Source organism: Oncorhynchus mykiss, chromosome 21 (assembly GCF_013265735.2).
Source record: "Oncorhynchus mykiss isolate Arlee chromosome 21, USDA_OmykA_1.1, whole genome shotgun sequence".
Classification (NCBI taxonomy): domain Eukaryota; kingdom Metazoa; phylum Chordata; class Actinopteri; order Salmoniformes; family Salmonidae; genus Oncorhynchus; species Oncorhynchus mykiss.
The window spans coordinates 64,866,838-64,885,022 of record NC_048585.1 but is presented as its reverse complement, the minus strand read 5'-3'; the positions used below and the strand labels follow the sequence as shown (position 1 = coordinate 64,885,022).

Here is an 18,185-nt window from a genome sequence, read left to right as displayed (position 1 = left end):
CGTCGTCCTGGTTAGGGGAGGGTTTGTCATTGGCCCAACGTCGTCTGGGTTAGGGGAGGGTTTGTCATTGGCCCAACATCGTCCTGGTTAGGGGAGGGTCAACGTCGTCCAGGTTAGGGGAGGGTCAACGTCGTCCTGGTTAGGGGAGGGTTTGTCATTGGCCCAACGTCGTCCGGGTTAGGGGAGGGTTTGTCATTGGCCCAACATCGTCCGGGTTAGGGGAGGGTTCGTCATTGGCCCAACGTCGTCCAGGTTAGGGGAGGGTTCGTCATTGGCCCAACGTCGTCCAGGTTAGGGGAGGGTTCGTCATTGTCCCAACGTCGTCCAGGTTACGGGAGGGTTTGTCATTAGCCCAACGTCGTCCAGGTTAGGGGAGGGTTTGTCATTGGTCAACGTTGTCCAGGTTAGGGGAGGGTTCGTCATTGGCCCAACGTCGTCCAGGTTAGGGGAGGGTTCGTCATTGGCCCAACGTCGTCCGGGTTACGGGAGGGTTTGTCATTGGCCCAACGTCGTCCTGGTTAGGGGAGGGTTTGTCATTGGCCCAACGTCGCCCTGGTTAGGGGAGGGTTCGTCATTGGCCCAACGTCGTCCGGGTTACGGGAGGGTTCGTCATTGGCCCAACGTCGTCCGGGTTACGGGAGGTTTCGTCATTGGCCCAACGTCGTCCAGGTTACGGGAGGGTTCGTCATTGGCCCAACGTCGTCCGGGTCAGGGGAGGGTTCGTCATTGGTCCAACGTCGTCCTGGTTAGGGGAGGGTTTGTCATTGGCCCAACGTCGTCCAGGTTAGGGGAGGGTCAACGTCGTCCTGGTTAGGGGAGGGTCAACGTCGTCCTGGTTAGGGGAGGGTCAACATCGTCCAGGTTAGGGGAGGGTTTGTCATTGTAAATAATAATTTGTTTTTAACTGACTTGTTAAATCAAGGTCACATAAAAAGTTACTTACAAGCCCCTTAACTCTATTTCTTGAACTGCATTGTTGGTTAAGAAAATATTTACTAAATAAAGTAAAGAATATATATAATTAAATTAAAAAGGGTGGGTACAGGTTAAGTGTCTATGCATAGAGAGAGGGGGGGGGTCCATGTAAATAGTCTGGGTGGTCATTTGGGGGTAGAAGCCGTTAAGGAGCCTCTTGGACCTAGACTTGGTGCTCTGGTACTGCTTGCCATGTGGTAGCAGAGAGAACAGTCTGTGACTCGTGTGACTGGAGTCTTTCACAATATTTGGGGTCTTCCTCTGACACCACCTGGTATAGAGGTCCTGGATGGCAGGAAGCTTGGCCCCAGTGATGTACTGGGCCGTACACACTACCCTCTGTAGCGTCTTCCTCTGACGGCGCCTGGTATAGAGGTCCTGGATGGCAGGAAGCTTGGCCCCAGTGATGTACTGGTCCGCACGCACTACCCTCTGTAGAGCCTTACACCGAGCAGTTTCTGTACCAGGCGGTGACGCAACCGGTCAGGATGCTCTCGATGGATGCTCTACACTATTAACTATGTGGGTGATTACACTACCCTAGTCACACAGCCATGTTGTCCTTCCTTTACATTAAAACATCTGTGTGAGTTCGTAGCCTTACCTTGCCGGTGAGGGCAGACCAGACTTTGAGAGTGTTGTCATCAGAACCACTGACTATGAGGTCACCACAGAACTGTAGACACGTGATCACATGATCATCATGACCTTTTAACACCTGAGAGAGATGAGAGACGAACGAGAGATGAGAGAGAGGTAGAGTGAAGATGTTAATCCAGGTGAGATTATACACGCCTTTAATCCAGTTGAGATTATACACGCCTTTAATCCAGGTGAGATTATACACGCCTTTAATCCAGGTGAGATTATACACACCTTTAATCCAGTTGAGATTATACACACCTTTAATCCAGTTGAGATTATACACACCTTTAATCCAGGTGAGATTATACACGCCTTTAACTCAATTGAGATTATACACGCCTTTAACTCAATTGAGATTATACACGCCTTTAACTCAGTAGAGAATATACACGCCTTTAACTCAGTTGAGATTATACACGCCTTTAACTCAGTTGAGATTATACACGCCTTTAACTCAGTTGAGATTATACACACCTTTAATCCAGTTGAGATTATACACACCTTTAATCCAGTTGAGATTATACACGCCTTTAATCCAGTTGAGATTATACACGCCTCTCCATATAATACTTTAGGTGAGGTGATATCCCCAGTCCTCTCTATATAATACCTTAGGTGAGGTGATATCCCCAGTCCCCTCTATATAATACCTTAGGTGAGGTGATATCCCCAGTCCTCTCTATATAATACCTTAGGTGAGGTGATATCCCCAGTCCTCTATGTTCTATAATACCTTAGGTTAGGTGATATCCCCAGTCCTCTCTATATAATACCATAGATGAGGTGATATCCCCAGTCCTCTCTATATAATACCTTAGGTGAGGTGATATCCCCAGTCCTCCAGTTGCTCTCTATCCTGTGTTGTTGTACGTAGGCACTCTTCCAGGGCGAGTGGAGGAACCCAGGTTTAAGAGTGTTTCTTCTCTTCACAACCAGGGGCTCTTCAATACCTGGTTAGACACGATTAAATAACATCAAACACAGGGTTAAATACCTAAACTGGAACATGCTTAACACCCCGGCCATCCTACAATCTAAACTTGATGCCCTCAATCTCACACAAATTATCAATGAACCTACCAGATACAACCCCAAAGCCGTAAACACGGGCACCCTTGTATATATCATCCTAACCAATTTGCCCTCTAAATACATCTCTGCTGTCTTCAACCAAGATCTCAGCGATCACTGCCTCATTACCTGCATCCGTAATGGGTCAGTGGTCAAACGACCTCCTCTCATCACTGTCAAACGCTCCCTGAAACACTTCAGCGAACAGGCCTTTCTAATCGACCTGGCCGGGGTATCCTGGAAGGCTATTGATCTCAACCAGGCATCCTTTACTGACAGGATATCTTTTTTTTTTAAATGCCTTCCTAACCATCTTAAATAAGCATTGCCCCATTCCAGAAATTTTGAACGAGGAACAGATATAACCCTTGGTTCTCCCCAGACCTGACTGGCACACTTTTGACCAGCACAAAAACACCCTGTGGCGTTCTGCATTAGCATCGAACAGCCCCCGTGATATGCAGCTGTTCAGGGAAGCTAGAAACCATTATACACAGGCAGTTAGAAAATCCAAGGCTAGCTTTTTCAAGCAGAACTTTGCTTCCTGCAACACTAACTCAAAAAAGTTCTGGGACACTGTAAAGTCCATGGAGAATAAGAAGACCTCCTCCCAGCTGCCCACTGCACTGAAGATAGGAAACACTGTCACCACTGATAAATCCACCATAATTAAGAATTTCGATAAGCATTTTTCTACGGCTGGCCGTGCTTTCCACCTGGCTACCCCTACCCCGGTCAACAGCACTGCACCCCCCATCCAGTCAGCTGATGTTCTGAAAGAGCTGCAAAATCTGAACCCCTACAAATCAGCCGGGCTAGACAATCTGGACCCTTTCTTTCTAAAATTACCTGCCGAAATTCATGTCGTCTGAGATTCCCAAAGATTGGAAAGCAGCTGTGGTCATCCCCCTCTTCAAAGGGGGGGGACACTCTTGACCCAAACTGCTACAGACCTATATCTATCCTACCATGCCTTTCTAAGGTCTTCGAAAGCCAAGTCAACAAACAGATTACCGACCATTTCGAATCATGGGTGCACCTCAGCCACGCTCAAGGTCCTAAACGATATCATAACCGCCATTGATAAGAAACAATACTGTGCAGCCGTATTCATTGACCTGGCCAAGGCTTTCGACTCTGTCAATCACCACATCCTCATCGGCAGACTCGACAGCCTTGGTTTCTTAAATGATTGCCTCACCTGGTTCACCAACTACTTCTCTGATAGAGTTCAGTGTGTCAAATCGGAGGGTCTGTTGTCTGGACCTCTGGCAGTCTCTATGGGGGTGCCACAGGGTTCAATTCTTGGACCGACTCTCTTCTCTGTATACATCAATGATGTTGCTCTTGCTGCTGGTGAGTCTCTGATCAACCTCAACGCAGACGACACCATTCTGTATACTTTTGGCCCTTCCTTGGACACTGTGTTAACAACCCTCCAGGCAATCTTCAATGTCATACAACTCTCCTTCCGTGGCATCCAATTGCTCTTAAATACAAGTAAAACTAAATGCATGCTCTTCAACCAATCGCTGCCTACGTTGCACATTCTTCCACTGCAAATCTACCATTCCAGTGTTTTACTTGCTATATTGTATTTACTTCACCACCATGGCCTTTTTTTGCCTTTACCTCCCTTATCTCACCTCATCTGCTCACATCGTATATAGACTAGTTTATACTGTATTATTGTATTGTATTATTGACTGTATGTTTGTTTTACTCCATGTGTAACTCTGTGTCATTGTGTGTCGAACTGCTTTGCTTTATCTTGGCCAGGTCGCAATTGTAAATGAGGACTTGTTCTCAACTTGCCTACCTGGTTAAATAAAGGTGAAATTTAAAAATTTACAAAAAAAAACACAGGCTTAAATAACATAACACCTCTAACCTGGACACACAGGGTTAAACAACACCTTTGCCCCACTGTATATATATGAGATGAGTAATGAGAGATATGTAAACATTCTTAAAGTGACTAGTGTTCTATTTAATAAAGTGGCCAATGATATCAAGTCTGTAGGTAGGCAGCCGTCTCTCTGTGGTGGCTGTTTAACAATCTGATGGCCTGGGATGCTGTAGGTGTCCTGGAGGCAGGTAGTTTGCCCCCGGTGATGCGTTGTGCAGACCGCACCACCCTCTGGAGAGCACTGCGGTTGTGGGCGGAGCAGTTGCCGTACCAGGCGGTGATACAGCCCGACAGGATGCTCTCGATTGTGCATCTGTAAAAGTTTGTGAGGGTTTTAGGTGACAAGCCAAATTTCTTCAGCCTCCTGAGGTTGAAGAGGCGCTGTTACGCCTTCTTCACCACGCTGTCTGTGTGGGTGGACCAATTCAGTTTGTCTGTGATGTGTATGCCGAGGAACTTAACTTACTACCTTCTCCACTACTGTCCCGTCGATGTGGATAGGGGGGGAGGGGGTGCTCCCTCTGCTGTTTCCCGAAGACTACAATCATCTCCTTAGTTTTGTTGACGTTGAGTGTGAGGTTATTTTCCTGACACCACACTCCGAGGGCCCTCACCTCCTCCCTGTAGGCCGTCTCGTCGTTGTTGGTAATCAAGCCTACCACTGTAGTGTCGTCCGCAAACTTGATGATTGAGTTGGAGGCGTGCGTGGCCACGCAGTCGTGGGTGAACAGGGAGTACAGGAGAGGGCTCAGAACGCACCCTTGTGGGGCCCCAGTGTTGAGGATCAGAGATGTTGTTTCCTACCTTCACCACCTAGGGTTATTACAATAACTAACCCTGTTAGCTAGCTAGCTAAGCAGATTGCTAACAGGTCACATAGCTAAGATTACAATAACTAATCCTCTGTGGTGTTAGCTAGCTAGCTAGCTGGCGAGATAAACATGGTGCTAAAATATCACATAGACACTAATACTCAACGTAGCTAGATAACGTTAACATTGTGAACTTGATTTCGTCAACGAGCCAACTGACTTGCAGAGTAACATTAGTTAATTACTGGTGTGCTGATCTGACCAGCACCAATCATATCCGGAAATTGGTAAATTAAAAAAAGGTTGGCAATAGGTTTAGCTACCTAAGAATCTTCCATGAATGTTTAAGGACGAAGAAAGCAGTAGATCAGTGCACGTGTCTGTTTACATTCTTACTTCTCAAACTACGGTCAGATCTGAGTCCTTCAGACAGAAGGTTGTTGCATATGTTTTCCTACACTCTCCCTGTTAGATATTATATTATTAAAGTAGTTCTTAGAACCCCTTGTTTTTTATTTTACCTTTATTTAACGAGGCAAGTCAGTTAAGAACAAATTCTTATTTTCAATGACAGCCCTAGGAACAGTGGGTTAACTGGTCTAGGAACAGTGGGGTAACTGGTCTAGGAACAGTGGGTTAACTGGTCTAGGAACAGTGGGTTAACTGGTCTAGGAACAGTGGGTTAACTGGTCTAGGAACAGTGGGTTAACTGGTCTAGGAACAGTGGGTTAACTGCCTTGTTCAGGGGGCAGAACGACAGATTTTTTTACCTTGTCAGCTTGGGGATTCGATCTTTCAACCCCCCCGCTCTAACCACTAGGCTACCCTGGAAGCAAAATGTCATCGCCATTGAGCTAGTTGTCATAGTAGCAGTAAACAGCACCAAGTGATATGAGCGATGGAGAGAGATGGGAATGGGAACAGTCTCACTCTATCCAATCGTAGCATTAGGATCAAGTTACAACCCGCCCATTTCTTGATAGACAGCTCAACTAGACAATTCAGTTGTTTTGAATTTGGTTGAGTTATTTAGAGAGTCGTCCAGACAGCTGAACAAAATACCCCCCCCCATCATGGAAAACGACACACAAAAAAAGAAGCTGTTTCATTCGTGATCACAAATCATGACGTTACGTTGGACCCACTTCCACTGAATAGATGTTCATTTATATTGTCAAACTAAAACAGCAGTGCCTACGAGATGTCCTTCCATGTATTCCCTTCCATACAGACGTGACCTGCTGGAGTGATGCTTCCACGTAAACAACATCAGTGGGCTGATTTAACACGGCAGGCTAACAGATCGGTATCTGAGGCACCCTAGACTGATCAGCTACAACAACATCAGTGGGCTGATTTAACAAGGCAGGCTAACAGATCGGTATCTGAGGCACCCTAGACTGATCAGCTAAAACAACATCAGTGGGCTGATTTAACACGGCAGGCTAACAGATCGGTATCTGAGGCACCCTAGACTGATCAGCTAAAACAACATCAGTAGGCTGATTTAACACGGCAGGCTAACAGATCGGTATCTGAGGCACCCTAGACTGATCAGCTACAACAACATCAGTGGGCTGATTTAACACGGCAGGCTAACAGATCGGTATCTGAGGCACCCTAGACTGATCAGCTAAAACAACATCAGTGGGCTGATTTAACACGGCAGGCTAACAGATCGGTATCTGAGGCACCCTAGACTGATCAGCTAAAACAACATCAGTGGGCTGATTGGGCAGGCTAACAGATCGGTATCTGAGGCACCCTAGACTGTGTGTGTTGTACCCTCAGCTGTGTGTGTGTGTGTGTTGTACCCTCAGCTGTGTGTGTGTGTGTGTGTGTGTGTTGTACCCTCAGCTGTGTGTGTGTGTGTTGTACCCTCAGCTGTGTGTGTGTGTGTGTGTGTGTGTGTGTGTGTGTGTGCGTGTTGTACCCTCCTCCTCCTTCTCCTCCATGTGTGTGTGTGTGTTGTACCCTCCTCCTCCTCCGTGTGTGTGTGTGTGTGTGTGTGTGTGGGTGTGTGTGTGTGTGTGGTACCCTCCTCCTCCTCTCTGTGTGTGTGTGTGTTGTACCCTCCTCCTCGCTCTGTGTGTGTGTGTGTGTGTGTGTGTGTGGTACATACCCTCCTCTCTACACTTCTCCCTCCACAGCAGGTTATCCTCAGCCAGTATCCTCCAATAGGAACAGGTCTGAGCAGCATGCATCAGATCTCTGGGCTCCAGGAACGTCAGGACATACAGGGCCAACTACAGGAGACACACAGTCATATCAACGTCAGGAGACACAGGGCCAACTACAGGAGACACACAGGGCCAACTACAGGAAACAGACAGGGCCAACTACAGGAGACACACAGGGCCAACTACAGGAGACACACAGTCATATCAACGTCAGGACATACAGGGCCAACTACAGGAGACACACAGTCATATCAACGTCAGGAGACACAGGGCCAACTACAGGAGACACACAGTCATATCAACATCAGGAGACACAGGGCCAACTACAGGAGACACACAGTCATATTAACGTCAGGAGACATACAGGGCCAACTACAGGAGACACACAGGGCCAACTACAGGAGACACACAGTCATATCAACGTCAGGACATACAGGGCCAACTACAGGAGACACACAGTCATATCAACGTCAGGAGACACAGGGCCAACTACAGGAGACACACAGTCATATCAACATCAGGAGACACAGGGCCAACTACAGGAGACACACAGTCATATTAACGTCAGGAGACATACAGGGCCAACTACAGGAGACACACAGGGCCAACTACAGGAGACACACAGTCATATCAACGTCAGGAGACACACAGTCATATCAACGTCAGGAGACAAAAGGGCCAACTACAGGAGACACACAGGGCCAACTACAGGAGACACACAGTCATATCAACGTCAGGACATACAGGGCCAACTACAGGAGACACACAGGGCCAACTACAGGAGACACACAGTCATATCAACGTCAGGAGACACAGGGCCAACTACAGGAGACACACAGTCATATCAACGCCAGGAGACATACAGGGCCAACTACAGGAGACACACAGGGCCAACTACAGGAGACACACAGTCAAATCAACGTCAGGAGACATACAGGGCCAACTACAGGAGACACACAGTCATATCAACGTCAGGAGACATACAGGGCCAACTACAGGAGACACACAGTCATATCAACGTCAGGAGACACACAGGGCCAACTACAGGAGACACACAGTCATATCAACGTCAGGAGACACAGGGCCAACTACAGGAGACACACAGTCGTATCAACGTCAGGAGACACAGGGCCAACTACAGGAGACACACAGTCATATCAACGTCAGGAGACATACAGGGCCAACTACAGGAGACACACAGGGCCAACTACAGGAGACACACAGTCATATCAACGTCAGGAGACATACAGGGCCAACTACAGGAGACACACAGGGCCAACTACAGGAGACACACAGTCATATCAACTACAGGAGACATACAGGGCCAACTACAGGAGACACACAGGGCCAACTACAGGAGACACACAGTCATATCAACGTCAGGACATACAGGGCCAACTACAGGAGACACACAGTCATATCAACGTCAGGAGACACAGGGCCAACTACAGGAGACACACAGGGCCAACTACAGGAAACAGACAGGGCCAACTACAGGAGACACACAGGGCCAACTACAGGAGACACACAGTCATATCAACGTCAGGACATACAGGGCCAACTACAGGAGACACACAGTCATATCAACGTCAGGAGACACAGGGCCAACTACAGGAGACACACAGTCATATCAACATCAGGAGACACAGGGCCAACTACAGGAGACACACAGTCATATTAACGTCAGGAGACATACAGGGCCAACTACAGGAGACACACAGGGCCAACTACAGGAGACACACAGTCATATCAACTACAGGAGACATACAGGGCCAACTACAGGAGACACACAGTCATATCAACGTCAGGAGACACACAGTCATATCAACGTCAGGAGACAAAAGGGCCAACTACAGGAGACACACAGGGCCAACTACAGGAGACACACAGTCATATCAATGTCAGGACATACAGGGCCAACTACAGGAGACACACAGGGCCAACTACAGGAGACACACAGTCATATCAACGTCAGGAGACACAGGGCCAACTACAGGAGACACACAGTCATATCAACGCCAGGAGACATACAGGGCCAACTACAGGAGACACACAGGGCCAACTACAGGAGACACACAGTCATATCAACGTCAGGAGACATACAGGGCCAACTACAGGAGACACACAGTCATATCAACGTCAGGAGACATACAGGGCCAACTACAGGAGACACACAGTCATATCAACGTCAGGAGACACACAGGGCCAACTACAGGAGACACACAGTCATATCAACGTCAGGAGACACAGGGCCAACTACAGGAGACACACAGTCATATCAACGTCAGGAGACACAGGGCCAACTACAGGAGACACACAGTCATATCAACGTCAGGAGACATACAGGGCCAACTACAGGAGACACACAGGGCCAACTACAGGAGACACACAGTCATATCAACGTCAGGAGACATACAGGGCCAACTACAGGAGACACACAGGGCCAACTACAGGAGACACACAGTCATATCAACTACAGGAGACATACAGGGCCAACTACAGGAGACACACAGGGCCAACTACAGGAGACACACAGTCATATCAACGTCAGGACATACAGGGCCAACTACAGGAGACACACAGTCATATCAACGTCAGGAGACACAGGGCCAACTACAGGAGACACACAGTCATATCAACGTCAGGACATACAGGGCCAACTACAGGAGACACACAGTCATATCAACGTCAGGAGACACAGGGCCAACTACAGGAAACACACAGGGCCAACTACAGGAGACACACAGTCATATCAACGTCAGGACATACAGGGCCAACTACAGGAGACACACAGGGCCAACTACAGGAGACACACAGTCATATCAACGTCAGGACATACAGGGCCAACTACAGGAGACACACAGTCATATCAACGTCAGGAGACACAGGGCCAACTACAGGAGACACACAGGGCCAACTACAGGAAACAGACAGGGCCAACTACAGGAGACACACAGGGCCAACTACAGGAGACACACAGGGCCAACTACAGGAGACACCCAGGGCCAACTACAGGAGACACACAGTCATTTCAACATCAGGACACACAGGGCCAACTACAGGAGACACACAGGGCCAACTACAGGAAACAGACAGGGCCAACTACAGGAGACATACAGGGCCAACTACAGGAGACATACAGGGCCAACTACAGGAAACAGACAGGGCCAACTACAGGAAACAGACAGGGCCAACTACAGGAGACACACAGGGCCAACTACAGGAGACACACTGGGCCAACTACAGGAGACACCCAGGGCCAACTACAGGAGACACACAGTCATATCAACATCAGGACACACAGGGCCAACTACAGGAGACGCACAGGGCCAACTACAGGAAACAGACAGGGCCAACTACAGGAGACATACAGGGCCAACTACAGGAGACATACAGGGCCAACTACAGGAAACAGACAGGGCCAACTACAGGAGACACACAGGGCCAACTACAGGAGACACACAGGGCCAACTACAGGAGACACACAGGGCCAACTACAGGAGACATACAGGGCCAACTACAGGAGACATACAGGGCCAACTACAGGAAACAGACAGGGCCAACTACAGGAAACAGACAGGGCCAACTACAGGAGACATACAGGGCCAACTACAGGAAACAGACAGGGCCAACTACAGGAGACATACAGGGCCAACCATAGGAGACATACAGGGCCAACTACAGGAGACACACAGTCATATCAACATCAGGGCACACAGGGCCAACTACAGGAGACACACAGGGCCAACTACAGGAAGCAGACAGGGCCAACTACAGGAGACATACAGGGCCAACTACAGGAAACAGACAGGGCCAACTACAGGAGACATACAGGGCCAACTACAGGAAACAGACAGGGCCAACTACAGGAGACATACAGGGCCAACTACAGGAAACAGACAGGGCCAACTACAGGAAACAGACAGGGCCAACTACAGGAGACATACAGGGCCAACTACAGGAAACAGACAGGGCCAACTACAGGAGACAGACAGGGCCAACTACAGGAGACATACAGGGCCAACTACAGGAAACAGACAGGGCCAACTACAGGAGACATACAGGGCCAACTACAGGAAACAGACAGGGCCAACTACAGGAGACATACAGGGCCAACCATAGGAGACATACAGGGCCAACTACAGGAGACACACAGTCATATCACTGACCTATCACCATTTAACAACAATCACATACACACTACTGTTCAAAAGTTTGGGGTCACTTAGAAATGTCCTTGTTTTTGAAAGAAAAGCACAAAAAAATGTGTCCATTAAAATAACATAAAATTGATCAGAAATACAGTGTAGACATTGTTTGTGTTTATGTGTGTGTGTGTGTGTGTGTGTGAGAGAGCATGCGTGCGTCCTGTGTGTGAGCGTGCGTCCGTGTGCCTCCGTCCTCTGTGTGTGTGTGTGTCCGTCCTGTGTGTGTGTGTGCCCGTCCTGTGTGTGTGTGTCCGTCCTGTGTGTGTGTGTGCCCGTCCTGTGTGTGTGTGTGTCCGTCCTGTGTGTGTGCCCGTCCTGTGTGTGTGTGAGCGTGTGTGTGTGTGAGCGTGTGTGTGTGTGTGTGTGTGTGTGTGTGTGTGTGTGTGTGTGTGTGTGTGTGTGTGTGAGAGAGCATGCGTGCGTCCTGTGTGTGAGCGTGCGTCCGTGTGCCTCCGTCCTCTGTGTGTGTGTGTGTCCGTCCTGTGTGTGTGTGTGCCCGTCCTGTGTGTGTGTGTCCGTCCTGTGTGTGTGTGTGTCCGTCCTGTGTGTGTGTGTGCCCGTCCTGTGTGTGTGTGAGCGTGTGTGTGTGTGAGCGTGTGTGTGTGTGTGTGTGTGAGCGTGTGTCCTCACCTCTTTGGGCAGCAGGGAGATGAAGTCTCGTTGGAACTGAGGCTCAATAACCTGCATCATGTGCTTCACCTGATTGGACTCACAGGTGTCAATCAACTCATCCAGAGCCAATAGACGCTCAGGACCACTCCACGCCTAAAGGAAGAGGGTGGGAGGAAGGTAGAGGGAGCGAGGGAGAGGAGAAAGGAAAAGACGGGAGAGGAGAGAAAGGGTAGAAAACAGAGGGAGAGAGGGAGGGAAAGAGAGGACACAGAGAGAGAGAGAGAGGGTAGAAAACAGAGGGAGAGAGGGAGGGGAAGAGAGGACACAGAGAGAGAGGGGAGAGAGGGAGCAGAGAGAGAGGGGAAAGAGGGGAGAGGGAGCAGAGAGAGAGGGAGTCGAGAGAGAGGGAGGATAGAGAGGGAGCAGAGAGAGGGGAGAGAGGGAGCAGAGAGAGAGGGAGTCGAGAGAGAGGGGAGAGAGGGAGCAGAGAGAGAGGGAGTCGAGAGAGAGGGAGGATAGAGAGGGAGCAGAGAGAGAGGGAGTCGAGAGAGAGGGAGGATAGAGAGGGAGCAGAGAGAGGGAGCAGAGAGAGGGAGCAGAGAGAGAGAGCAGAGAGAGAGAGCAGAGAGAGGGGGGAGCAGAGAGAGGGGGAGCAGAGAGAGGGGGAGCAGAGAGAGGGGGGAGCAGAGAGAGAGAGGGAGGATAGAGAGGGAGCAGAGAGAGGGAGCAGAGAGAGAGAGCAGAGAGAGAGAGCAGAGAGAGGGGGGAGCAGAGAGAGGGGGAGCAGAGAGAGGGAGCAGAGAGAGGGGGGAGCAGAGAGAGAGAGGGAGGATAGAGAGGGAGCAGAGAGGGGGGAGCAGAGAGAGGGGGGAGCAGAGAGAGGGAGCAGAGAGAGGGAGCAGAGAGAGGGAGCAGAGAGAGGGAGCAGAGAGGGGGGAGCAGAGAGGGGGGAGCAGAGAGGGGGGAGCAGAGAGAGGGAGCAGAGAGAGGGGGGAGCAGAGAGAGAGAGATGGGAGAAGAGACCAATACATAAATATTTGATACAATACACACAAACAAACAGTTATTAATATAATGAAAGATCGTCTGGATCACGTCTTCTATGGAAGAGACCTGCCAGCTATCTGTACCAGGTAGCACCTGGATCACGTCTTCTATGGAGGAGACCTGCCAGCTGTCTGTACCAGGTAGCACCTGGATCACGTCTTCTATGGAGGAGACCTGCCAGCTGTCTGTACCAGGTAGCACCTGGATCACGTCTTCTATGGAGGAGACCTGCCAGCTGTCTGTACCAGGTAACACCCGGATCACGTCTTCTATGGAGGAGACCTGCCAGCTGTCTGTACCAGGTAGCACCTGGATCACGTCTTCTATGGAGGAGACCTGCCAGCTGTCGTTACCAGGTAGCACCTGGATCACGTCTTCTATGGAGGAGACCTGCCAGCTGTCTGTACCAGGTAACACCCGGATCACGTCTTCTATGGAGGAGACCTGCCAGCTATCTGTACCAGGTAACACTAGGATCACGTCTTCTATGGAGGAGACCTGCCAGCTGTCTGTACCAGGTAACACCTGGATCACATCTTCTATGGAGGAGACCTGCCAGCTGTCTGTACCAGGTAGCACCTGGATCACGTCTTCTATGGAGGAGACCTGCCAGCTGTCTGTACCAGGTAGCACCTGGATCACGTCTTCTATGGAGGAGACCTGCCAGCTGTCTGTACCAGGTAACACCAGGATCACGTCTTCTATGGAGGAGACCTGCCAGCTGTCTGTACCAGGTAACACCTGGATCACGTCTTCTATGGAGGAGACCTGCCAGCTGTCTGTACCAGGTAACACCTGGATCACGTCTTCTATGGAGGAGACCTGCCAGCTGTCTGTACCAGGTAACACCTGGATCACGTCTTCTATGGAGGAGACCTGCCAGCTGTCTGTACCAGGTAACACCTGGATCACGTCTTCTATGGAGGAGACCTGCCAGCTATCTGTACCAGGTAACACCAGGATCACGTCTTCTATGGAAGAGACCTGCCAGCTGTCTGTACCAGGTAACACCTGGATCACATCTTCTATGGAGGAGACCTGCCAGCTGTCTGTACCAGGTAACACCTGGATCACGTCTTCTATGGAGGAGACCTGCCAGCTATCTGTACCAGGTAGCACCTGGATCACCTGGTCTTCTATGGAGGAGACCTGCCAGCTGTCTGTACCAGGTAACACCTGGATCACGTCTTCTATGGAGGAGACCTGCCAGCTATCTGTACCAGGTAGCACCTGGATCACGTCTTCTATGGAGGAGACATGCCAGCTGTCTGTACCAGGTAACACCTGGATCACGTCTTCTATGGAGGAGACCTGCCAGCTGTCTGTACCAGGTAACACCTGGATCACGTCTTCTATGGAGGAGACCTGCCAGCTGTCTGTACCAGGTAACACCAGGATCACGTCTTCTATGGAGGAGACCTGCCAGCTGTCTGTACCAGGTAACACCTGGATCACATCTTCTATGGAGGAGACCTGCCAGCTGTCTGTACCAGGTAACACCTGGATCACGTCTTCTATGGAGGAGACCTGCCAGCTGTCTGTACCAGGTAACACCTGGATCACGTCTTCTATGGAGGAGACCTGCCAGCTGTCTGTACCAGGTAACACCTGGATCACGTCTTCTATGGAGGAGACCTGCCAGCTATCTGTACCAGGTAACACCAGGATCACGTCTTCTATGGAGGAGACCTGCCAGCTATCTGTACCAGGTAGCACCTGGATCACGTCTTCTATGGAGGAGACCTGCCAGCTGTCTGTACCAGGTAACACCTGGATCACGTCTTCTATGGAGTAGACCTGCCAGCTGTCTGTACCAGGTAACACCTGGATCACGTCTTCTATGGAGTAGACCTGCCAGCTGTCTGTACCAGGTAACACCTGGATCACGTCTTCTATGGAGGAGACCTGCCAGCTGTCTGTACCAGGTAACATCACTCTATCCCATTATACTACTCAGAATGCCTCTCTGTGTGTGTAAAGCGCTCTCGGCTCCCAGGACTTTCTGGCTGTAGTTAGGGGCTGTTAGGGAGACACACCAAGCAGTCTGTTTACGAGAGAGAGGGGGGCTGGGAGAGAGAGGGGCTGGGGAGAGATGGGCTGGGGAGAGATGGGCTGGGGAGAGAGGGGAGGGGCTGTGGGAGAGAGGGGAGGGGCTGTGTTTTAGGTGTCTCTCTCACCTGGAAGGTGTGCAGCCAGTCCTGCAGGCCAGAGGGGGGCGGACCTGAAGTCACACGTCTCCGCTGAGCTGAATGCCCATTGGCTGCTCGCAGGTCCCCAAAGGTAGTGGGCGTGGTCTGGAATGGAACGAAACTGGAGGGACTAGACAGACGGACAGACGGAGAGAGAGAAAAGGAGAAAGGAAAGAGGGAGAGAAAAGGAGATTTGAAAAGGAGAAAGGAAAGAGAGGGAAAAATATTAGTAATTAGTTAAGCTCAGTGTTACCCCACAGTAGAGATAGAGAGAGAGACGTTCTGCTCCCCACAGTAACTGATGTCTGGTCCACGGTCTGGACCCACAGTAACTGATGTCTGGTCCATTGTCTGGACCCACAGTAACTGATGTCTGGTCCATGGTCTGGACCCACAGTAACTGATGTCTGGTCCATGGTCTGGACCCACAGTAACTGATGTCTGGTCCATGGTCTGGACCCACAGTAACTGATGTCTGGTCCATGGTCTGGACCCACAGTAACTGATGTCTGGTCCATGGTCTGGACCCACAGTAACTGATGTCTGGTCCATGGTCTGGACCCACAGTAACTGATGTCTGGTCCATGGTCTGGACCCACAGTAACTGATGTCTGGTCCATGGTCTGGACCCACAGTAACTGATGTCTGGTCCATGGTCTGGACCCACAGTAACTGATGTCTGGTCCATGGTCTGGACCCACAGTAACTGATGTCTGGTCCACGGTCTGGACCCACAGTAACTGATGTCTGGTCCACGTTCTGGACCCACAGTAACTGATGTCTGGTCCACGTTCTGGACCCACAGTAACTGATGTCTGGTCCACGGTCTGGACCCACAGTAACTGATGTCTGGTCCACGGTCTGGACCCACAGTAACTGATGTCTGGTCCACGGTCTGGACCCACAGTAACTGATGTCTGGTCCACGGTCTGGACCCACAGTAACTGATGTCTGGTCCACGGTCTGGACCCACAGTAACTGATGTCTGGTCCACGGTCTGGACCCACAGTAACTGATGTCTGGTCCACGGTCTGGACCCACAGTAACTGATGTCTGGTCCACGGTCTGGACCCACAGTAACTGATGTCTGGTCCACGGTCTGGACCCACAGTAACTGATGTCTGGTCCACGGTCTGGACCCACAGTAACTGATGTCTGGTCCACGGTCTGGACCCACAGTAACTGATGTCTGGTCCACGGTCTGGACCCACAGTAACTGATGTCTGGTCCACGGTCTGGACCCACAGTAACTGATGTCTGGTCCACGGTCTGGACCCACAGTAACTGATGTCTGGTCCACGGTCTGGACCCACAGTAACTGATGTCTGGTCCACGGTCTGGACCCACAGTAACTGATGTCTGGTCCACGGTCTGGACCCACAGTAACTGATGTCTGGTCCACGGTCTGGACCCACAGTAACTGATGTCTGGTCCACGGTCTGGACCCACAGTAACTGATGTCTGGTCCACGGTCTGGACCCACAGTAACTGATGTCTGGTCCACGGTCTGGACCCACAGTAACTGATGTCTGGTCCATGGTCTGGACCCACAGTAACTGATGTCTGGTCCATGGTCTGGACCCACAGTAACTGATGTCTGGTCCATGGTCTGGACCCACAGTAACTGATGTCTGGTCCATGGTCTGGACCCACAGTAACTGATGTCTGGTCCATGGTCTGGACCCACAGTAACTGATGTCTGGTCCATGGTCTGGACCCACAGTAACTGATGTCTGGTCCATGGTCTGGACCCACAGTAACTGATGTCTGGTCCATGGTCTGGACCCACAGTAACTGACGTCTGGTCCATGGTCTGGACCCACAGTAACTGACGTCTGGTCCATGGTCTGGACCCACAGTAACTGATGTCTGGTCCATGGTCTGGACCCACAGTAACTGATGTCTGGTCCATGGTCTGGACCCACAGTAACCGATGTCTGGTCCATGGTCTGGAGCCACAGTAACTGATGTCTGGTCCATGGTCTGGACCCACAGTAACTGATGTCTGGTCCATGGTCTGGACCCACAGTAACTGATGTCTGGTCCATGGTCTGGACCCACAGTAACTGATGTCTGGTCCATGGTCTGGACCCACAGTAACTGATGCCTGGTCCATGGTCTGGACCCACAGTAACTGATGTCTGGTCCATGGTCTGGACCCACAGTAACTGATGTCTGGTCCATGGTCTGGACCCACAGTAACTGATGTCTGGTCCATGGTCTGGACCCACAGTAACTGATGTCTGGTCCATGGTCTGGACCCACAGTAACTGATGTCTGGTCCATGGTCTGGACTCACAGTAAATGATGTCTGGTCCATGGTCTGGACCCACGGTAACTGATGTCTGGTTCATGGTCTGGACTCACAGTAACTGATGTCTGGTCCATGGTCTGGACCCACAGTAACTGATGTCTGGTCCACGGTCTGGACCCACAGTAACTGATGTCTGGTCCATGGTCTGGACTCACAGTAAATGATGTCTGGTCCATGGTCTGGACCCACAGTAACTGATGTCTGGTCCATGGTCTGGACCCAC

The 18,185-nt window shown here is 50.5% G+C and overlaps 1 protein-coding gene across 2 annotated transcripts in view; it reads right to left on the bottom strand.

Moving 5' to 3' along the window:
* LOC110498323 (F-box/WD repeat-containing protein 7) overlaps window positions 1-18,185 on the bottom strand; it is a 59,489-nt gene that overhangs the window by 29,676 nt on the left and 11,628 nt on the right. For both annotated transcript variants that reach the window (XM_036958444.1, XM_036958445.1), the window contains 5 exons: window positions 15,637-15,778; window positions 12,431-12,565; window positions 7,535-7,658; window positions 2,434-2,570; window positions 1,580-1,693 (listed from right to left, as the gene is read on the bottom strand). In XM_036958444.1, the coding sequence (XP_036814339.1) occupies window positions 1,580-1,693; window positions 2,434-2,570; window positions 7,535-7,658; window positions 12,431-12,565; window positions 15,637-15,778 (652 nt within the window). The remainder of the gene's footprint in view (window positions 1-1,579; window positions 1,694-2,433; window positions 2,571-7,534; window positions 7,659-12,430; window positions 12,566-15,636; window positions 15,779-18,185) is intronic.